The sequence below is a fragment of the Phytophthora ramorum genome (genome assembly GCF_020800215.1).
Source record: "Phytophthora ramorum isolate Pr-102 chromosome Unknown Phyram_PR-102_s0001, whole genome shotgun sequence".
Taxonomy (NCBI): Eukaryota; Oomycota; class Peronosporomycetes; order Peronosporales; family Peronosporaceae; genus Phytophthora; species Phytophthora ramorum.
Genome location: NW_027150647.1, coordinates 5,181,766 through 5,204,878, shown reverse-complemented (window position 1 = coordinate 5,204,878; position 23,113 = coordinate 5,181,766). Strand labels below are relative to the sequence as shown.

The 23,113-nt window shown below is 52.4% G+C and overlaps 4 protein-coding genes across 4 annotated transcripts; 3 read left to right on the top strand and 1 right to left on the bottom strand.

The window, feature by feature from the left end:
• Nucleotides 1-15,712: 15,712 nt before the first annotated feature.
• On the top strand, nucleotides 15,713-16,309 carry KRP23_1342 (uncharacterized protein; the record flags this gene model as incomplete). The annotated part of the gene is made up of 1 exon (XM_067884022.1): nucleotides 15,713-16,309. The coding sequence occupies one exon, from the start codon at nucleotides 15,713-15,715 to the stop codon at nucleotides 16,307-16,309; it is 597 nt and encodes a 198-aa protein (XP_067751915.1).
• Nucleotides 16,310-16,964: 655 nt separating this feature from the next.
• Nucleotides 16,965-17,585, top strand: KRP23_1341 (Protein LTO1-like protein; the record flags this gene model as incomplete). Its single annotated transcript, XM_067884010.1, has 4 exons — nucleotides 16,965-17,086; nucleotides 17,152-17,256; nucleotides 17,325-17,385; nucleotides 17,445-17,585. The coding sequence occupies 4 exons, from the start codon at nucleotides 16,965-16,967 to the stop codon at nucleotides 17,583-17,585; spliced, it is 429 nt and encodes a 142-aa protein (XP_067751914.1).
• A 2,769-nt stretch (nucleotides 17,586-20,354) lies between these two features.
• Nucleotides 20,355-21,608, top strand: KRP23_1340 (GPI-anchored protein 52; the record flags this gene model as incomplete). Its single annotated transcript, XM_067883999.1, has 1 exon — nucleotides 20,355-21,608. The coding sequence occupies one exon, from the start codon at nucleotides 20,355-20,357 to the stop codon at nucleotides 21,606-21,608; it is 1,254 nt and encodes a 417-aa protein (XP_067751913.1).
• A 183-nt stretch (nucleotides 21,609-21,791) lies between these two features.
• On the bottom strand, nucleotides 21,792-23,088 carry KRP23_1339 (Deoxycytidylate deaminase; the record flags this gene model as incomplete). The annotated part of the gene is made up of 7 exons (XM_067883988.1): nucleotides 21,792-21,900; nucleotides 21,971-22,017; nucleotides 22,081-22,131; nucleotides 22,201-22,266; nucleotides 22,331-22,457; nucleotides 22,520-22,544; nucleotides 22,611-23,088. The coding sequence occupies 7 exons, from the start codon at nucleotides 23,086-23,088 to the stop codon at nucleotides 21,792-21,794; spliced, it is 903 nt and encodes a 300-aa protein (XP_067751912.1).
• Nucleotides 23,089-23,113: the final 25 nt, after the last annotated feature.

Genomic DNA, 23,113 nt, shown 5'->3' with positions numbered 1-23,113 from the left:
GCTAATCAACCCATGCCGAACTGTCTAACATTGGTCCCTCTGTCCCCAAGTGAAACGTCTACCACCGCTGCACGCGAAGACGATATTCAGCTTGCTCAAGACGCTGAGAACCCGTTCCAGAGCCACAGCAGCGAACCTGAGGACGAGCGTAGTGAGGGCGGGAGTGTCGAACCTGATGACAGCGCTGACGACAATTGAAGTGGCGAAGAAGAGGCTACTATGGAAGAGGAAGAATCAGAGTTCACAGTTGAGATTATGGAGGGCACCAGCGATGAAGACGAGGACATAAGTATCAATCTATGATTGAGATCGATTTGCAGCAGAAGGTTGCTGGTCTAATTCGAGAAGGTTTCACAACAGGGTTTTTGACTATGGATCACATCGTTAATATTGTGAAGACCGCAGCCGCATCAAATGCTACTGTAGTTATCTCCCCAGTTTGGTCGACAAACTTTCACTGTCAATTCACGAGGTTCAGCCTACAGACGCTAGGAAACATTGGGTAACTGTCCAGGAGCGAGGCTGAGCGTTGTCACCAGCCTAATCTGGCCCACAACCCTTGAGGTATCTTGGGGTAGGACCGTCGAGGAGAAAGCGGTTTGGTGACCGCGGTTCGGGAAAACCACGGTTTGCTCTCCACCAATCCCGTATGGAATGTGCAACGGACACATGGACGACGCCTCGCGCGAACCACTAGACTGCGCGGTGCCTTCGCGCCATCAATAGGCGCCGCAGCCCCCACGGTCTTTCTCCGCGGTCCTCTTCAGCCTACTAACTCAGCCGTCCCCGTACTCTCCCTGGCTACTCAGCTTACCTTACGTGTTTTGCGTCGGTCTGGCTTCGTCTTCAGACCAACAACCTCGTCTGTCGCTTACTACTCGTGTTAGTCTCAACTTAGCACTTCACTACCAAATCTTGACTGCGGGTCGAGCCGCAGACCTTGCCCCTCATATCCTCGAAGTCTCTAGACTAGATCTAATTATAGATCTGTCCCCTCCTCTTATCGTTGCTCATTTCGGGTGCTGTCCCCGGCCTCCTGGCCGCACGCCACTCATCTCGCCGTCGTCTCGCCGCCGTCCATGCTAATCCGTCGATATTCGTCCCTTGTCGCCCTCCTTGCGATCTTCTATCGTCGCCATTCAGCAATTTCAAGGTACCCGGAACCTCGGGCAATCGGTACCCGGAGCCTACTGTCTTGCAGCTGCCACCGACTCGCCCTCGTCGCCATTTTCCGTCACCGTTCCTTCGCCCACTAGTCACTCGTCAAGTCAATCGTAACTGTCTCCGCCAGCCGCTGCTCGTCCAGGCCGTTCCTGAACCGGTGATTTGCTGTCCAACTACACTACTGTTCGCATTTCCCGGGACGAGGATATCTTCATGAGCTACAAGGCATTAGTTGCTGTTCAGTAGTTTCTGACTTCACTATGGAAAGCTCTAAGCCGGGAGTGGTGCAGTGCCGAACTAGCCCTGACGATAGTGCGGGGGAGCCGCATCACCGCATAAAAAATGACGGGTTGTTGACGGAGGGAATCAAGGTTGAAAGGATGTTTACCCAATTCATGGAGGCACTCCCGCTTCCACTAGTCAATTTAGAGAAAGTGTACACGATGAATCAAACCTCCCGCAAGTCGAGTTTTAGTCGAGCCCAGTCTACGCAGCCTCCACGGAAGGGTAAACCTGTTTTGGGGTCACCGGTGGGCCTGGTCCTATTTGGGTCCGCGTGGTCCAGGACCCTCGTAAACGTTGGCACAACTTTCGCATGGGTTCCCCTATTGGGTCACCAATTTGGGAACCTGGAATGAGACCTGCCAAAATCAAATGGGTTTGTGTATATTTGTCTTTTGGCACACGTGATTCCTGGTCGCCTATGAAATGGCAAACAATATTTGAGCGTATGGAGTTACCTACCTTATAGAGAGTGTTTAGCTCGCATATGTACGTTATCGATCGAGTCATACAGGATCAAGTTCTAGACTCACTTCGATTTCGTGAAAAGTTTCTACGGCGTAAATAACATAGCTGAGGTATTAATTTGCTTTGGATTGGTGATTGGGGGGGTCTAAGCATTGTGGACCTCATACCACAAGCGTCGCCGTCTGTGTCTTAATGGCATACTCCATTGCAGTGTGAGTGATTCGTCAAGCTTCGGCTGTGTGCGCTATAAGGCTGGTTATCTGTAGTAGTTGTCTGTGAGCTTTACTTACCATGATAACTAAACATTACTCACCTTGGTTCACGGAGAATTACTACAACTGTGACAAATTCAATAAAAAGAGTGATAAAAAGGAAGAAATACATGGTCTCAGGGAAACAATGGGATGGTGTCAGGTACTGCCACAATATATTAGATGATATTGAAGTGTTCTATTAATGCTGCAATCAGCACCGTGATTGGACTGCAGCACTCAATGATAATGCGTATGATGCTGCGTTTGATGCGATCTATGAGATTAAACACGCAATACAAGAATACATTAAACACGCGATTGTGGAGTGCGCTCAAGACACGTTCATCTTTATGCACCATTCTTTAATTTCAATTGAGGCCCACAACGACGCCACCCCATGCACCGTATCTTCCTCCCAACCTTTGGTGATGAGTGACGCAGCTACCGATGGAAGCTACAGCTCCAGTCCGAACCTCACCACTGGGAATTTGGCGACAACTCCGACAACTTCGATTCCGACGATCAAAATGAGGATGTCTGTCACTTCATTGAGGCTAGAGGCCATCAACTTAAAAATGATCATCGTCCAGATCCTCAAATTGAAGGCGAAGAACCTCGTCCTGGATACGCCAATCCTCAAAATGAGGGTTTTCAAGGCAGTCCTGGTAGGAACAACGTTGAAGTCCCACCTCTTGCACTAGTCGCAGGAGCGGACCTGAATTTATTTCAGTATCGTCATATTTGCTACAACAACAGTCAGACGAAACGTATTATGGGATGGGCACATCCTCGCTTGGTGAAGCTGCTAAGTTATCCCGGATCTCAGCTGTTTGTCGATGGAACGTTTCGGTCAGTTCCTCGGTCATTTCACCAGTGTGTGGTGTTAATGGTGCGCGATGCCGCTAGTCGCGTATTCGTTCTGGTGGTCTACATGCTGACTACCAACAGGACTTTTTCAACATTCAACAGGGTGCTCAGGTTCATAAATGATGCGGTCGGTCAACAGCTTCGACCTGACCCAGTTGTTGCGGACTTTGATCAAGCCCTGATTGATTCTGTGGGTGAACAATTCCCGTCTGCACGCGTAATTGGGTGCTTTTTCCACTGGAAACAGGCAATACGGGGCGAATGATTGCCCTCAGCCTGCCTCAGGCTGAGATTAGGATTGCGATGGAGATTGGCGTGCTATATATACTGACTGTGGTACCACCTAACGAAGTAAAACCTGCAGGGATACTGTTTGTGGAAAGAGCAATTCATCGCCGTTGCTGCGAGGAAGGTATTCAATACTCGACAGAGCGGTGGGACCTATTTTGGTCCTATTTTTGGCGAACATGGCTGGGTCTCTTCCCCGTTGATGTGTGGACTGTACATGTAATGGACTTGCACGTCGTCAGTCGAACTAACAATCCACTAGAGCGCTTTAACCGCGAGTTGAATGCTGCAATCACCGCTCTTCATCCAAGTCTAGCGGTTTGTTGGTATTATAGGTGATCTTTCTCTGCGCTACGTAAGATTGCTACAGGACATCACTAACCGACGAGCGGTTGCACCTCAGCAAGGTGTTGTATAGCTACCAATACCAGTTCCGCTGACTCGACAAAGAGCTCAAAGACGTCAGGTGTGACAAGGAAGACGAAAAGCGATTTAGCCCTTGTTATGGTAATTCGTACCTTTTAACTTGACATATGAGCAGTGGCTCATCGACACCAGAGCGAAGTGTGTGCAAACTACTGCAGCTTATCTAACCAAACGTCGGTATCTGTTTTGTTGTGGCTTAATCTTTATGTGTGTGAAGTTCCATAGTATTGGAAGAGATACCATTTCCTTAAGCGAGTCCAACTAGAGAAATTGGCCTCCCTGTCACATCTCGTGATGAGAACCTCTGTTAAGGATCTGGTTAGTGTCATCAAGTAGGATCGTATCTAAGCGGTAATTCACGGTAGTCATATCGAACATTACGCCAATATAATACCAGCCGTTTAAAATGGTGAATCTCAGGAATTCTGAAAAGAGACCCCCGCATGCTCTACCGCTCTGAGCCTTTCATTTGGGAAGCTCACTTCGTCAGACTCGCAATGGACATCCGTGCAGGTGTCGGTAGATCTGTACGTACATATCTCTGTATCTCTAAGCGAAGCCGAGGTTTATTGACGCATACTGGATTGTATCTATCAGGCTGTAGCACACTCATGAGCAACAGCGAGCCTACGCGGCAACTGCTGTCCGAAGACTCATCTTGGACGTGTCCGCCGGAAGAGGTCGAGTGGCATGAAGACAGGAATGGTTTTTGTGCCTATATCGAAGAGTATCAGATGTCCGCCCACCCACCAGATCTTTCGCCAGCGCACATCTACGTTCGGACAGAAACAAAATGTGGAGATAGAAGGCTGCGCAAGACCTTCTCGGACCAATACACCTACACGTGAACGTAGGGATACTATTGATGTAGATGTGGCGGACGATGTAGTTGTGGTTAATGCGGATCGTTTCGTTCCAGAAGAGCCCACCAACTTCTGGGTCAAGTTGGTCTGCACGCATGACCGGAAGCGAAGAAGTCATAGGAAGGTGATACGCAAGTCCTATTTCGAGAACTCTACATGGTTCAGGACAAACGCCAAGGCGGCAGTCGCGTGGAACGACGCTGACAGCGCCAAGGAGTTTATGGTGAGAGTGACCAATTTCGACGTCAGCCACAACCACAACGTGGCCAAAGCCATGATTGAAAATCATGCGTTGAACCGCCGTGTGGAATACCCGAACATGCTCGCCATCGTGGTCGAGCACCGGGCTACCGGGTCAAAAACGAAATATAATCTTGCAATATCTCCGCAAGAAGATGGGTGCGTTTTCCAAAGGTGCAAATGTTATCAGGTGGTATGTAACTGGAGGTTTCTGTCGGCTTTAGGAGGCAGAAATCGGTTTTCCGTTCAACGACTAGGTTGCGAAGTGTCAACGGCGGTGACCAGACCTCCTAAACGACAATCCACTATCGCAGAGTGATGGTGCATCGAATGTGAAGAACTCAAGGTGCAGGTCTTAGAGAAGCAGACAGAGTAACAACTGCAGCTCAGTCGTAGTTTTTCCTACTAGGCGACAAGCTTGCCTTCAACTCGCCGACCTCGCACGATGCCCTTCACAACACTTCATCCTGGCGCCTACCTGCTTTTACGCCCGGAAAACTCAAACGGTCCCAGAATTTGTGCAATCTACGCGATCATAACCGGTGTGAATAGAACCAATGTTTCGACCAAGGTGTTGCACCCCAAGGAGCCCATCAAAGTGCCATTACAAGCCGCAAAACTACGCGTAGTTCCCAGGTCGGAAGCAACTGGACATCAACTCGACGTATGGCTCCGCGTCGCTGTGTGGAAGGGGGGTGACGACTGCTACCGGTATGGCGAAGCCCGACGCTATTCCGGTCATCGGCTAAACATCTGGACAGCACAAGGAGATTGTTTAGTTACCCGCCGTCAATTTGCTGTCGAATCTCATCCCATGCTCGCATTGACACTGGGATTACAAGCCTGGAACAAACTGACTTGGCTGAAGAGACGGGTATTGACACTGCACGAGAGTGTTACAAGCAAACTGGAAGGTTTTGGGAGGAGGGTAACAGTGTCGCCAACAGTGAGGGAATGGCTGAGCGAGATGACTACACAAGTTCCCGCCAGTCACTCCGGAACTGATCAGGTCGAATGGAGGGAGACATCGTCCGGATCATTCAGCTCTTTTCACTACAACACGCGCTATCGTTTGTGATCTACTATGAGCAGCCTGGCACCCCGTCATCAGTTTACTCAGTCATGTAGGTAGATCGCCGACAGACAAACCCCATTTCTTTCAATCATGGATTGATCGAGGAATCACTACGAGCACCGGTAATACGACCCAAGTAGAATATATTTCTACACGCGACTTCCTAGCATCGATGTCAGATGCTGAAGAGTCCGAAGGAGGTCACACAGCTGTGAACAAAAGGCATCCGCGGCGTCGGCCAGCCATAAATTGCAGCTCCGCCACGACGACGACGGTAGCAACAGGCACCAAACACGCCCAAATGCATCTCAGCTGCACGATGAAGGTGCCATCAATAGCGAATCGGCAACTGAACTAGAACTCGTCGAGCTCATTCGAGAACACAAGCCACAGTTGTTTCGACCATTTCTAAACTCACGGCTACACAGACTCTGGTCCAGCAAGCGACAACTGATCGTGCTCGCCGTGGATCAGCGGCCTGCACCTCACAAGCGCAGCAAACATACCCTTATTGCTACGGTAGATCAAGAACGAGCTCACCAAGTGGTAACTCTGAGGTTCACGTGGAGAGGGGTTCATTGAGTTTCTCACAACTTCGTCACTGCCTCTTGACCTTCACCCAGATATGCTGCTTTGGATCAAAGGGGTTATCACTCGGTCATATTGGTAGTACCGGCTATCTTGACAGACTTCGGAAGGCAGCAACAGGCAAAGTGGGTATGAGTGATTTTACTAATATCACCAGCCCCCACTATGACTTCCTGGGCCCAGCTGCACTCAGCTACGAGCGTTACTTGCAGTACTCCAATCATATGTGTGATCCGATCGCTATCCAGATTGCCGTAGTTTTGTCCTGCAACTGGAAGGATGGAATCACTGACGGTCTGACGATTTCCGACTTTAGTTCTGTGAATCAATACTACTTTGGAGCGCTATCAAAACTCAGCGGCACAAGATGCCCTGTCCTGAGCCATGTCACATGCCATCCATAGCCATATGATGTTTCACGATCATCAATACAGACCTGTAGGCACTGCTAATTACGTCCATCGCGCACTGGAGAAGCAATTGCAGACAGCCGAGAGAATACTTGACCATCGTACGGCAGCGATCCTATCGCTTTATGACATACCACTGTCAAGTCCGACGGCCAAACCATCGAGCTACGATGGCAATGCTATCACGTTTCAGCTCAATGCAAATATACAGCATGCCATGCCATGTCTAATCTGATTATCATGCATGTCTTCACGCTACAGCAAGTAATAGAGCCCCCCCCCCACGTCCCAATATAGCGCTGTTGCCACAACGACTTTGGCAATTGTTTGCAGGATACAAGTACTGCAAAATAATTTGTGATGCTACGTAGATTGGATTCAATCAAGTGACACGTGGCGACTGGACGTAAAATGTCCGAGCGTCGTTTCCCATTTCCCATGGAAATACTCGCAGTGATGATTGGTCCAGAAGTGCACGCGACAGGGAAGAACAAGGACGAACGGAGAACTAGTACAAGTTCCCACAGCATACTGAGACCAAGTGACTTCCAGAAGTCCTCCCAATGTCGAGTTACTTCCGGAAGTCATGTGTGCCTTCCGAAAGTTCCTTTCTGATGCGACTCGCAGATGACCCAGATGTTCCGGGTGCGGAGGCCGACCAGACGCTCCTGATTTGTACCCACCAAGACCTTTCCAATTTTCCAGTATACAAAGCCCAAGATATTAGCGACCGACCAAGACGACCAGCCGGATATGTTATGCACGAAGATCCGGCTTGCGACCAGGATGTGTCAGCCTCCCGGATGCTGATTACGCCAAAGAACCCTATAGTGAAACCAAGACAAATGTGCACGTGGAAGACTTCCAGCAGAGACCTTGACAGAAGACTTCTAGCAGAGACTAAAAATAACAGGAGTTCGTTTTGCCACCAAGGGCGCAAGTGTTTTCCAGGACCCTTATCAGTTGGCCTGGAAGCACGCTGGAATAACGCCGGACAAGCCGCCGTGTTTTCCGGGGACCCGGGTTTACCCAGCCTGCGTTTGGACGCGTCGTGATCGCGAAGACCGCCGTGGAACTCTCCGAAAGGCTCAAGACAAAATTAGGCGGTGACCGAGTGACGCGCATTTGTACGTGATCCGTCCTATTTCATATTTCAGTTGGGAGTGTGTCCTCTAGACCCCCCATTTCATAGTAATTGCCGTTTCAGGAGTCACCCCCCGGAATTTGATCGAATAGACTGCTGTGTGATAGGACTGCAAATTGAGTGATCTGGAAGTAGTTTTCCTTTTGGATATATCTGAAAGTTATCTTCCGGAAGGAGTTATAAATCCTCCTTACTGGAAGTGGTGCGCAACAAGGGTGCATCTGGAAGTGACCAGTCTTCCAGGTGAAACACGAATAGACTGGTGTACGGACCCACTGCTCAAGGGTCCAAAAGAATAAGTAGCAGCTGTATAATGTGTATAACTCTCTGTATTATTTGGTCATCTGGGAAGGCTTTGCTAGTGGTCTAACCCCAGCTGTACTAATTGCGTCGAGAAGTGAACGTACGCACTCTGTATTCTTGTATTCATTTTGATTGTGTAGGAACAACTCATCAGGTGGAGTCCGGTCTTCCGAAGACAAACGACACCTATAGGGATTACACAAGGTCACACGCCAAGCTACTTCCGGAGGTCCCGTACTTTTGGAGGTAGTCTGACCCCGTTGGGCTTTCCGAAAGGCGAAGTTTAAGCTTCCTGATCGGCCGAGTCTTCTGGCGCGCGTGCGCTATACACCCTGGACGACAAAGGCGTTCACCCGCCTCGCCTCACAAGAATGTATCCCTGAGCTTCCAAATCAGCAACGTGTCCCCTCGAATCACAAACCAGCCGGCCGTCACCTCAATACGATCGTCAAAAGCATTCTCGAAGGCCAAGATGGAGGTCAATATTTGGTGCTGGACGGCCGCGCGGTGAAGAAATTGAATAACAGCCAGATCAGTCCGATGGGAGCAGTACGAAAAGCTACCCCCCCCCCCCAACTCGAGACCAGACTGATCCACGTCCTATCCTTTCTGAGTAGAAATTCAATACACGATGCTTCGGACAAATGCTGATTTCTAGAGATGCGCTATCACCATGTAGCGGTCATTGCCAGACGGATCGAAGAATGTCATGAACAGAACTCGACCGTCATTATCTTCATTCTCAAAGGTGACGTAAAACGCGCCTTTCGATACTTGATGATGATTTCCCCGAATATTTAGTGGATGGGAGCCAAGGTCAAGCAGCTCGGGGTTTTAATAATCGATATGGCAGCCCCATTCGGTTGGACGATTTCATCTGCTTTTATGGAGCATTTGGAGGCGCGATATCATGTCTCCTGGGGCGCTAGAGCCCTGCCACAATGGTAGAAAACTTGCGGACTGTATCAATACCGACTGCAAAACTCGCAAAAGCTCAAGGCCGAGTGAAGCGTTCAGCCAGAAAGCCAAAAATCTCAAACCATAACCTGCAGTGCCTGATTGGTAACCTTCGACAGGTAGCAATGTGTCTTTGAAGAGTAAAGCCTTTTTCCAGCGGCTTCAGTTTGCATCGAACACAGATTCGCGATGGGGAAGCATCCCAATTGACAAGCTGTTGCAACAACATCTCGAGAGGTGCGACGCGATTTGTACGCAGGGCCGCTGGTGGTCGCTGCCAATGTCGATATTTCGCGCAAACTCAGTATCGATATCCGTTTGTATACGAACTCGAGAAATATGCGCCTCGCAGTACTGTATCCTGCTTGCTGTGTTATGCTGAAATACGACGAGGGGGAGAAAAATAGATTGAACACAACGCTCGGCTAAACGGGTTCAACATCAATGATTGGGAGCAATTCTGGGTAACCTAGCAACATGGATTTGGGGATCTTACTCGAAGGGGAATGGTGGATCGTTCATTCACGTTAGGGCGTGGACGGACCACACAAGTACCGCAGTATGAATCAACAATATATACAACAGTAATTCGTTCGCGCAAGAACTCATTCGTTCGATCGATTTTGCTGAAGTCACACTCGGTTTTTGTATATCCGTCGGTCACCATCCTGGAGCCTGCAAGCTCCTTGTTAATGTCGGATCACGCGCGTGGACAGCACCCTACAACAACAGATGAACTAACATCACTTGCTCATGGACACAAAACGAAATTCCAGACCAAATACGGCATATCTACACAACGTTTTAGCTGACCTGCAATCAAATTCACTCGTAGTCGATAGTCACAGGAAATACCAGGAAGCATGCAATGAATGGGCCAGCTGGTGCAACAAGCAAGGGCTCTCGCCATGGCTACTCGGCGACAGCAACAACGACTCCCTGCGATTGGTTCTTTTCGCCGTATGGCGATGGTTACATCGCAATGACCAAAGCGGAAATGCTGCCACAACCATTATGGCCAAGCTCAGCCAAATGTCATGGTATCATCACCAATGTCGAGGGGTCTCAGTCGGGCTGCACGCTATGCACCAACATGCAATGCAACGGCCTCCCACGCAAAAAAGAACCTACCATATCACGCATTCTTCAACTCCAACGCCGAAACTGTAATACCAACAACACCCACGATTGCGTCTTGTGTGTGTGTGTGTGGGGGGGGGGGGGGGGGGGCTCTCTTGGACTACGTTTTGATGTTGCGGTGAAACGAGTACCTTGAAGACAGAGGACGGGTGAAATTATACATTTTATGACGTTCCGACATGACATGCCGAACTCAAAATGGAAGACCAGTAAGTCAGAAATATGATGTGGCTTCTGTTCAAATCAAGTTTAAAGGCTGTAAGATGGACCAGAGCGGCAATTGAGAACCGATAATTCTAGGGCGGTCAGGCATCTGATGGATGTGCCCTGCACGGGTCGCCTGGCTTCTGACTGAACACCAAAAGCACAATGGAATGGTTGGCAACACACCAACCTGCAGTGTAGATCAACATGAACATATCACGCCTTCAGACACGACAAAGGCGATCAAACCAGCTGCGAAAGCGGCCGGCGAGGATCCTGCACCCAATCGATGGGCAGCGGTAGAGCAACAGCTCTCTACATTACCGGAGTCGATCGCCTCGCGATAAAGCGCTTCAGACATTGGAGATCAGCGCATTCGAGCGGTACACTCATATCGATGGAAAACTGGATCTGGACTGTCAGCAAAAATGATCTCATACAGAGGTGCGGGTCACTGACTCCGTTCAACGAAGAAAAAAAACGAGCGGGTTGTGACTCCCAACCGATAGTGAAAGCGGAACGTTTTGTATAATATACAGGCAAGAATGTTTTGCTGCGCGATGTGCACAACATGGCTGCTAAGATGAGAGAGAAACGAGGAGGAGGGGCCACTACGGAAAGGCGTCAGGAAGTGGTTCTGCGACAGCTTGTATGTGCCGAGATAATCGCGTGACAGTGCTCGTTGATGACGCTAAGACGACGCAGACCGTTACGCTACAGACGCGTCAAATACACTATTGGTTCAAGCCTTTCCCTTGGTTTTACTTGTTGACGCAACGCACAACACAAACGAACCGCGGTACAAAAACTCGTTCATGACCAACGATGTGTGTGGACATGTAAGTAGTGTTGGTGGTTGTGGGGTGCATCTTGCTACAATGATGTAGTTAGAGTTACCCAATGGTACTCAAAGCACTGCGTTTGTGACTGTGCTAATTGTTTTTGTCGATGTTTGTTTCTAGGGTCAATGCGTACATCACAACCTCATGGGAAATGAAAATTTCGAGTCCCACACAGATGCTATTAGTTCAGTAAAGTTTTGCAATCATTCGTGTTACAGGAATAATTGTCTTATCGACGTGCTCAGATGACGGAAAGGTATACTACCGCTGGTTGGTTGCCTTGCTAGATGCCTTCCCCCGCAATGTGATGGAGCCAATTCGTGCCTAAGCTACGACAGAAGACTTCACCGAATGAGAGCAGCTACTGACAGACATTGCATCACTGGTAAGTGTGTGCCTGTAACGTGTTATCAATTACCCTACACGCTGGGCTGGTCCGTATACTCAGCGCTTTGTCCACGTGGTCAGCTGAATCTGCAATGGCTTCAGAAAACCAACCGTTGTCCCCCGCGCCGGTAGATCACTTGTCTAAGCTCCTCACTTATTTGTATTCGTCGTTGTCGTGCAACAACTACTGGTCGCAAGCAAAACTATCGCTACCTACACAGGCACTTCCGGCAACGCTCCCTTAACCACTTGTGTGTATGCCCACTAACGCCTATCATAACACCGCAGCGTACAGCAAACTTGTCGACATACCAGTCGCCTTTCCTTCCGTTTCCGAGTGTGCAGCACTCGCTTCGCCAACTCGTATCGACTCGGCAGCTGACCCATCGGTCTTCTGCCGTCCCCAGTCAATGCTTTTCACTCTGTTGACTTGGCCGGCTCCCGGCGTCGCCCCTTCAACTACTTCGGTCACCTGGTTGTTGGGGACTTGCTTCCTCTGATACATTAGATTCTGCCATTCTCTGTATCTCGTCGGTCTCCACCCCCTGCGTGTCCTACGTGGGCGATCTTTCCACTAAGACCTCACTTCGTTCGGGACAGCCGCCCGCCCGTTGGCTTGATCATCGTACAACTCTTCAACCGCTATACCAGCGTCGCTCGTCTGGCGGTTCGCCTACCAACCTTTTCCATACTGTAATGCTTTGTGCGGATATGCTCATAGTACTAACTTGCCATTGTAAAGTATAATGCACATATGCAGGGGAAATCAGACAAAACTGGAAAGGAAAGCGAGAAGCGGAGTGGCTCGAAGCCGCGTCAGCAGAAGTAGTTTGAGATGCGAAAACGAGGCTGCGTCGCTCCCGTTCGATTGACTCGGCCAGTGAGACACCTTCAACACCAGCACCAATACGCTCAAAACGAACAAGCACGGAGCCGATTGATCACTATCTCGAAACGAAGGCAGTTGTGCGGAGCAGCCGATCTGAAGAAAAGAAGCAACAGCTAGACCTACAAGCACGCCGACTTGCTCTTGGTGAGCAACAGCTGGAGTTCGATCGCGAGCGTAACGAAAGATTCATCACCATGATGGCAAAGCTCATGAAGACAATCACTCACACAAGGAGTAAAAGAATCGAAAGCTTCATTCACGCATCAGGTGGCGAGCTATGTCAATAATCTGTACACTAGAAAGTGCAAGCCACAAAACCTTCGAGGTTTGACTGCCATATAGGCACGTGTCCACGTTCATTAGTAGTGCGTCCATAACATATATTTTCCCCAACCTCGGCATAAGAAGCTTTTGGTTCTGGGAGAAATCTACGAACGTCCAGTAGAGTGTCACTTTGACGAAGCCGCACTCCACACTAACATGAACCTTGTTCATTCGCGTGTTGAGTTCTTGCTCGGCGTTGCTCAGCGATGCACCTTTAAAGGGTGCAACAACGTGGTCTTGTTGCCCGTAAGTTGGGCATCCTTAAAAGACGTAGTTCTTGCTGTCAATGGTAAGAGTGGAGAAAATTTTCGAGTAGGCGGTTATTCTGCAGGATAAGTGCTTTGTGACGAGTACTCAAAAAGGGTCCGCTGAGATGAATGATAATGCCATCGGGGGCAAAGATCGATTGATACTTAACTGCGTGTTCCCTCTAAGGCAACTACAGCAAAGGTAGAGTGTTGGCAGCATATCAAATGCCTCACACTGGCCATTGTACACGTACTGCTGTTTTTTCTTCCTTTGGGCGGCATATTCCACGTACCGTACCATCAATAACGCCAACGCAATTACTTAGCTGAACTCCCTTGTCGTAGATAGCGCTATCATAGACCAGCGGCACAGCGTTCTTGCGGCGGTGAGTGTCGAACGGCAAGAGATGCGAGAACGACTGGTAGAGAAAGTTGAGCATGGCGTTTGAGATCGAGAAGATAGCGGTAGGAGCATGGGGAGATAGATCTTCTAGGTCTTCGAGACGGGCTGGATATGCCATCCTACGGAGAAAAATGCACAGAACTTCCAAGGCGGAGACTTGACAGCGCTGCAGTGTAGGAAAAGGGCCCGGTAGCTGCAAATGTGTGACCAAAGCAATAATGTCGTTCTTCTCGAAACGAAACTCCGACTTCCAAAAGCCAGCAGATGCGGGCTGCTCGAAATTAAACCGGTCAGATTGGCATTGGCTACCCCTGCGCCTAAGAAGGACTAGAAGCGCGAGCTCCTCGTCGTCAGAGCTACTGCTGTCGTTGCTGTCCATTGAATATGCCATTGTGTTGTTACGCCTAAACCAAATATGTCCAAGCTTGAATCTTTGAGAAAGTTGGAGGTATTTGATTGGTTGCTATAACTTTAAAATATATTCTTGATAGCATGAAAATTATCGCAGTTTTTTTAATTTCCCCCAAATAAAATACGCCGTATTGAAGAATTGCTTCTATGTGAAACATTTCTTGACCTGAAACGTGTGTTGCTTGTGACGCCCATGAAGCTGTCGCTCATTGTCCGCCACACACAGGACCCCCGCGCTCGAACGAGACCGAGCCTCCCCGTTGCGCTTGGATTCTCGACCGCTTCGACTTCGGCGACTGCATCATTGAGGCTCGAGTCGACACTGCAGCGCGCGTGGGACTGCAAATCGGCTCGCTGCCCACGCTATGCAAGTCAAGCGGCCAAGCACGAAGCAGCTTAGCCTGTCTGCTTCGCGTCACTTCGTTCTTGACACGCGCCGCTCTGGCCCACGTTTATCGTGCTGAGTCCACCCATGCTGCCGACACTCGCCGTGGCGCTCAAGTACGTCACTGGCCCCGACCAATGAATGGAGGCTGTCTTGGCGGCAATCACACAAGGTGGCGAGCGACATCTGCCGCCTCGGTTCTATGCGGAGGAGCCTCGGCCCCGCGCGTCTATATGGCGGCGCTGTGCATGCCGCTGTCGATTCCTCTCCTTGCGCCACTTGTCCGACAAGCAAGCATCGGGCAGCCAATTTGTGACAGGCATCTTTGCTCTCCTGCCCAGCGTGCGGCTGTGCTTGCCTGCAGATTAATGAGTCTGTTTGTAAGATCTGCTCCTGCCAGCATGCAGCATGGTCGCAGCTCAACCTCGGTCCAGAGCGCTTGCGTCGGTCGTGTCGATGCGCCTGCAACGTGTTCCCAATCAGCGGCGGCGAGTGTCGATACATGCACCGGAGGTGTGCGGTCCTCGTTGACCGAGATATTGCACCTTGCAATCCCCGCGCCGACTCTGCGGGGGCGTTCGTAGCGAGGCAAAGTCCGCCACCCTGCTTGTTTGCCATGCACCGCTGCTGGCCAACCAATACGGGCATCCTCCACATGGGCCCCATGATGGGGTGCTTTAGCATGCAACGCGGCTAGCTCGCGGGGTTGGGCTGCGTGCATTTTGGCGCGCGTTTCCTCGACCTTGACGCGCGCACCAAGCACCAAAATCTCGTCAGCAGCCGCAAATCGAGCCAGAGCCGAGGCAGGATCCTGAATCGGCGCGCCGGCCTCGGAAGGTTTACCTGTCATAAAACAAGTATTTATGAACAATCCAGTATCACAGGTTGTTGTGACTACAGAATTCAATGTAATACTAAAGTTCATAGACGTGCTCTCGAAACCTGTCCAGACACAATAAAAGCAAGGGAGTTCTATATTACGATATAACAAATGAAGGGAGAATATAAAAATACCGTCCTGGCGGTGCCGCGTATCTCTGGCGATTGGATCAGGGTGTTTTATAGCTCCGGCCGGAAACGTCGTCGCCGGAAGCTGTCCATCGCCACACATTCGCTTTTCCGGAGAAACGCCCAAGCCCAGAAGAGAATCATGAACGTGCTCATACTGCGACAGTCGAGGAAGCGCAGCCGCGAGATGGAGCAGCCGTCCCTGCCTGTGCTGCGCCGCCCGAGCGGCGACGGCCGCTGGCTGCTGGAGAACCTGCGCCAGCTGCCCCGCATCGAGGTGCCGCGGCCGCTGTCGCGCGCGCGCCTGAGCTCGCAGGAGCTCTTTCTGAGCGTCGTCATGGAGTGGCAGCGCGCCGCCGACTCGGACGGCTACACGACGCCCAGCTCCGAGGACTTCTCGGACGTGGAGCCGCAGTCGCCCACGAAGAGCAAGCGCGTGGACGAGGTGAGCCCTACGAGCGTGCACAACCTGCCGCGCGATCTCACGCCGCTGCGGCTCGACGACATCACGGAGCCCGTCAAGATGATCGGCGCCTACTCGCCCGCGGCGCGCCGCGCGCTGCTGCACAAGTACATGACCAAGCGCGCGCGCAGGTTGTCCCAGCACAAGGTGCGCTACGGCGTGCGCAAGACGCTGGCCAACGCGCGGCCGCGCGTCAAAGGCCGCTTCGTCAAGACCGTGCAGCCGCTCACCGCTGCAGTGGTGGAAGCCCAGCAGGCGCAGCAGCAACCGCAGTAGAGGCGGGTGTCGCCTTCTCTCCCCCTTATAGCTTCGCTGCTCGCGCGCTCGACGCCTGTACTCTAGCAGACTTAATTACTACGGTTATAATAATGCGACAGCGCTTTTCCTTTCTCCACCTGAGTGGTGACCGCCATATTCGCGTCCCTTGCTGTCGCCAGCATCAGCGCACCCACGATTCGTGGGTTGATCTATTCCTGGCCCAGGAATCCTGGGTTGATCTATTCCTGGCCCAGGAATCCTGGGTTGCTTTTTACCGAGAAACGTGCCTTTTCAAAAGTTCTTGGTGTTGCCTTCGTGGCGAAACTCTTGCCTGTCCATACTGGTGCTGGAAAATTGAGGTGGCGGGTTGCCGTTTGCAGCGGCAAGGTGACAGTTCTTCGGTGCCAGGTTCAACATGGCCCAAGGGCGTTGCCTGGTCCTGACAAAGAGCGCCAGCAGATGGCTGCACTGTCCTCACTGCCGCTACAATGCAGCCTACATGTATTAATAGGAGCAAGCATCTGGTGCTTGGAGGGTTTTCATCTACCAAGGCTCCACTGCCTGAATCCGATCGCGACTGTGCAAGATCGAGGTGCTCTCTGCTCCAGCCACGGCCCTTGACTTGGGATTTGTATGCACCAGTTCACTGGGCGTTCGTAACATCAGAGCGACCATGGACATCGCGGACGCCTTTGACGCCATTTCCGGCTTCGAGGAGACGCTTGTAGCGCAGGGCGAGGCCCTGGGATTGGAGCGCGGGCGCGAACTAGGCATCGAGGAAGGCCGCGAGCTCGGGTACGCCCCTACAGTAGCCATGCACGAAGTCGGTAGACATGCACTAAACTGATCATCTGCCATAGCGTCATGAAGGGCGCGGAGATCGGCAGCGAGCTGGGCTTCTACCAGGGCTGCTACGTGGTCTGGAACCACATGCTGCAGAGTGAAGAGCTCAAGAGCAAACTCCCGTACGTGGCGGTCTCGTCAATCGATCGCCTGCTGTGCATAACTGATTAGTGAATTCGGTGGCGCTCAGGGCTCGAGCTACCAAGTCGGTGACTTCGTTCGGCGCGTTGCTGGGGGCGTTTGAACTCAAGGTGCGCGCCAGCATCAGAGAGGAATTGCACCTTTTGGTTGCTGACTTTTGGGTGGGCAGAACGTGGTGGATGAGGACATGGTACAGGAGCTGCTGCGGATCCGAGCCAAGTTTAAGGTCATTTCAGCCATCGCAGGTCTGCGAGAGAGATTGGTGTACAGCGAGGAGGACGTCAAGGCACACAAGGATATGTCCTTCTAAGGAGGGTCGAGTATTAGGAGGTTGGGTATTTGAGCGAACCGCTGTGAATCGGCTGAAGTTCTGAGCTCGATGAACGCCAAGAATTGGCGTATACTAGATTGGGAATCCGCTGTGTAGCAACTCCCGTGTCGTTGCCCCAGAGCAACCATACCGAGTAATTGGAACTGCAAATGCTGATCGTACTTGCGTGGAGGACTGGATGTGGCGCTTTTCGGATACTGCTGGGTTTCCCAATGAAGGCATAACTGTCCAGGTGTATTTACTCTTCTGTCTCGCGTGGGCCTCATGGATCTGATCGCACTCCCAATCTTCACAATACCCGGCATAAGCAGAAAACTAAAGTAATCCGTGGATGATGGATGGATTACTTCAGATTTCAGCAGCATGAGTGATGATGCAGTGGGTCTGCATCAACACTGTTGATTCAACAGCGCCTGGATCAACAGGCGGCATCAGGAAGACTCAAGCTCCTTCTCAATTCGCAATTTGCAGTGGGCCCAAGACCTGCTTCCTTTCTCCCCCCTTCTGTTCACAATGGAATCTTCTCCTACCAAAATGACTTACCGCTTCCTTGGCGACTCTGGGTTGCTAGTTTCCAAGATCTCTCTCGGTGCCTGGATGCGAAAAGATGAACGGTGCACTGACGACGCCTGGTATGACATCATGACCCACGCGTTCAAGTGCGGCGTCAACTACTACGACAATGCCGAGATGTACATTCGCGGTGAATCTGAAGAGATCGTGGGCCGTGCCATCCAAAAGGGAATGAAAGAGGGAGTTTGGTCGCGCGAAGATCTCGTCGTTTCCACCAAGATCTGCCTGGGGACGAAAGAAGGCCCGAACGACCAGGGACTGAGCCGCAAGCACATCATCGAAGGCCTCAAGGCCTCGCTCAAGCGTCTTCAGCTCGACTACGTCGACGTTGCCTTCTGCCACCGTCCCGACGATTTCACCCCGATCGAGGAAACTGTCCGCGCGATGAACTACGTCATCGAACAAGGCTGGGCCTTCTACTGGGGGACCAGTGAGTGGATGCCCGCAGATATTGTCGAGGCTTGTGAGATCGCCGACCGGCTTGGGTTGATCCGCCCAGTTGTGGAGCAACCGAAGTATAACATCTTCGATCGCCCTCGCGTGGAGCACGGCTTCTTGGATCTGTTCAAGAAGTACAAGCTGGGTCTGACGACGTACTCACCCTTGGCCTATGGTGTGCTGTCCGGCAAGTACATCACGGGCACCCCAGAGGGGTCGCGTTTTTCGTCTGCCCAGACCTACGACAAGCTGATGCCGAACTATCGTGAGAATATTGCGAAGACCGTGGAACTGACGAAGATCGCCGACGAGCTGGGCTGCTCGCTCGCGCAGATGGCCGTCGCCTGGTGCGCTTCTAACCCGAACGTCTCCACCGTGATGCTGGGGGCTCGCTCGAGGAACCAGCTGGACGAGAACCTGGATGCTATTCGTTTCGTGGAGAAGATCACCCCGGAGATCAAGGCTCGCATCGATTCGGCGGTGGACTACAAGGTGCAGATCCCCGAGAAAGAGGCACTAGCTAGCATTCGTGCTCGTCACCTTTAGTCGGCGATCAAACACTGTAGCGAGTATAGTTGCTTTCGCTGGGTTTGAGCAAATCACGAACGTGCATGTAGCTCATCGGTCATAAAGGAAAGCATCAGCTCATATCTGTGGCAGGTCTTTTGACGCTGTTGCAATTATGTTATGGTCCACTTCAATTTGCACTGGTATGATTTCAAATGATTCATTTGCAAGCACCACGGGAGACTCAGCAGAGAGCGCTGCTACTGCCGTCTCGATTCTTTCGGTGAGTTCACAATTGTTAGTGGCACTCGCACCGAGAGTTTGTGGGCTGCACCGTTGCGAGTCGTTGATAACAGCACGGTTCGCTCACTTCAGAGAGCACTAACCTTAGTGAAAACTCGTGCATGCACATGTAATAGTACATAGATGGGTATGTACGATATTTTTCAGCTTGGCAAGGCCTTGAAGTTACCCCAGGCCTGGCCTGTATGAGGAACTTTGTAGCCTATCTGCATTGCCGTGTGTTCGACTTCAGCCGACGGCGATAGCTTGTCCCAACCTGCGTCACCGCACACGCCAGAGCTCTCGCAAGCCTGCACGGAGACTGCGACGATCTGCGCTTCTCCAGACAGACGATCTTGACGCGGCAGCCAGCACACAAGGATCAGAGGCGCCTCCCGCATGTCAAACGTTGCCCCACAGCTTGGATAGGCTCGCTTCAGCGGCGTAGCGTTGTCTGAGATATCGTCGTGGCGATGCCCTCCATGTCGAGTCTGAAATGGCCACAAAAAGTCCGCCCAAAGCTCCGCTTGCTTGATGCCCGCAGCGCCGTCCCGTTGTTCAGCGAAAGCTTTGTCGGTGTCCGAAAAGCCAGATTAAACTGCGCCGTCACTACAGACGAGGTGGACGGTTTCTGCCGGAGGTGGACATTCGCTGTTCGGGTTCGTGGGTACGTGCAAACCAGCTGACGGTCAAGTCCCCCCCTCGTGGCGAAACCACTTGGTCGCTGTAAGGGCGGACGGCACCAAGTGCACGTCTTGCTTGTCTGTTCGTGCGCGCTGCCACACCTCTGCACCATTTCGGGATGCCCTATGCCTTCAGTCCTGTGGTTCTTATCCAAGCGCGGTGGCCAGCCTTTTCCGCTGTCTCATTCATCAATTTGCTTCCTTGCAAGCAGATACCAGCTCTCGGTCTTCAGCACCCTCTCCTCCTCTCAACTAACCTAGCAACATGAAGGTCTACGGCATGTTCCTGATGGCCGCGGCCATGGCCAGCGCCGTGTCGGCCGGCGCCGGCAAGATCTGCGATATGGACCCCGCTCCGGTCGCGACCCCGGCGGCCACGACTGGTACCCCTGCTACGGAGGCCCCGGTGGTTGAGACTGAGGCCCCGGTGACGGAGACCGAAGCCCCCGTGACCCAGGATGACACCACCCAGCAGACCGACGTCGCCGGTGAGGCCGACACGTCGGTCGCGGGCTCGGGTGATGCCACCCAGGGCTCGGACGCCACGCAGCAGACCACTCAGCAGTCGACCATCTCGGGTGCTGCCCAGTCGTCGGCTGGCACTGTCTCGAGCGCGTACTCGTACACAGGCGTGAACTGCGGTGGCCCCGGCTCGTACGACCAGGTGACGGACATCGGCTCGTGCACCAAGTCGTCGGTGACGACGACGAGCCCCGTGTCGCCTCTGGACTCTGGAGTCACGCTCGCCTTCCGTGGCCCCATGACCATCTCGAACATTGCGGTGTTCGACGGCAACAACGGCACGTGGAGCAAGGTGTCGTCGTACGAGAACGGCGGTGCCGCCACCAACATGGTCTTCCTCAACAACGAGAACGTCGACTACACGGGTGCCGGCTCGCCTGAGGGCTTCTGCGAGGCCAACGGCGCTGGTGTCGCCCAGCAGTCCACGCCGTTCACCGGCACGCTGGCGGCGGCCACCAACCCGAAGAGTGGTGCTATCCTCGCTTCGGAGGCCACGGGTGCTGAGGTGCACATCATGACGGAGAACCAGTGCGGTGTGGACGTCGAGTGCGAGGGCGCCTACGACACGGACGGCACGGCCTTCCAGGGCTGGACCGGAGGCAAGAAGATCTTCGTCACGAAGGTGTCGATGGAGAACGGCGGATCGCCCGATGTCCCTGCTATTTGGATGCTGCCTGACCAGGTGACCCACTCGGGCCAGTACGGCTGCAACTGCCGTGGCGTCGGCCCTGCCGGTGGCTGCGGTGAGCTTGACATCGCCGAGGTGCTGGAGAAGGACACGAGCTTCGTGGCCACGCACTTCTACTTCTACGACGGAACGTACAACCCGGGTAACGACCAGTTCGCCCAGCGCCCGACGTCTGGCCCGGCCACCTACGTGACCATCGTCGACCAGGACTACGGTGTCAAGGTGCTCGCGATCGGCGCGGACGACTTCGACTTCAGCTGCGGCTCCATTACGGACGACGTTGTGTCGCAGTGGGAGGCCGCCGAGTAAACTCGTTGTTGAGTTCCTCTTTTTGTGTATAGCCTCAACAAGCTTTAAGCTGTCACGTTCCCCGATCGCAGGGCGGATTGCAATAGAGTTGTTTGACGTCGGAACATCTCTCTCTTGTATTATGATTGTCTATTTGCTGTCGCGTGATGGCGGCCATGAAACGTGGACAAACAAACGCTCCTTTTATTGGACCGACGTGAAGTCGATCACGACCTTGGCACTCTGCAACTTGTGCTGCGAGTACTTCACACCGGCCATGTCCAAGAGCCGGCGAGATGCCACGAACTTCCAACTGCAAGTGAGTCAACAAACCGTTTAGAGATCAAGCCATCATCTTTGCATCTTCCAGTGAGCACACATACTCGTGATTGTATTTGTCGGAGCAGTACACGACCCGCGAGATGCCACTCTGCATAAACACAACCGAGTTAGACGAATATCTGAAGTAACTGCACACATGACACTTCAGTACCTGGATAATGAGCTTGGCACATTCATTGCAAGGGAATAGCGCCACGTAAATCTGCACGAGCACGCAACAGTGAGATTGGGCAGCAACCTACAACCCACATCAAAACCCAAATATTCGTACAGTGCATCCTTTCACGTCAGTGGAGTTCTTGTTCAGGATGGCGTTCATTTCTGCGTGACAAACATACTGTGCAAAATGAAATTAGCCATGGATCTGGCAGGAAGACGGTGCCCCCACCACTCCTACGTACCGGGTACTTGGTATCCAGCGGCGAATCGGTCGCGCTCTCACGCGCCCATGGCAACTCGTCGTCGCCACAACCATTTGGAAATCCGTTGTAGCCGATGCCCACAATCTTGCGCTCAGGGCTCACAATACTAAGGCCCACAGCACCTCGTCAGTCTCACATTCTCTACACCCAAACAGTGCGCAACCTCACCATGCACCCACTTGCGTCGAAGGGTCTACCCACCCACAAAAAACAAAACTTCATCAGGACACCTTTTTTCAACTCGCTCAAAAGTACCAACCTTTCGAGCGCATGGCACTAAGGAACGCGACGCTCATGAAATAGTCATCCCACGACAAATAGTCGGAACGTTTCTGCACTGGCGCCGCTTTGGGCGCGTCTTGTGCCTCCTCCTCGATCGAGATTTTTACCGCTCCACCAACAGTCACTACGTCGCCACTCACCGCCTGGACTCGAATCTTGGCATTTTTCTTGTCCTTTGACGGCTGGTCACTGTTGGCCATCGCTGGGGACGAACTCGGATGCGCCTCCCGCGTCGCGGCCTCCACCCAGTCCGAGTGTTTCATGAGCACATGCTGAACCAGGTTCGTGTACCCGTAGCGGAGCTTCTGGGACCGTGTCTTGCCGCACTTGCAGCGGAACAGGCTGGCCGCGTCCGTCTCCTCCTCGGTTCCATCCACCGGCGGCGCACGGTCCACCTCCGTGTAGAACAGCTCCAGCACCTGCCGTCCGCTGAGTTTGAGCTTCCGGTCCGCCATGATCGTGCCTTGTTTGGGATTTTTT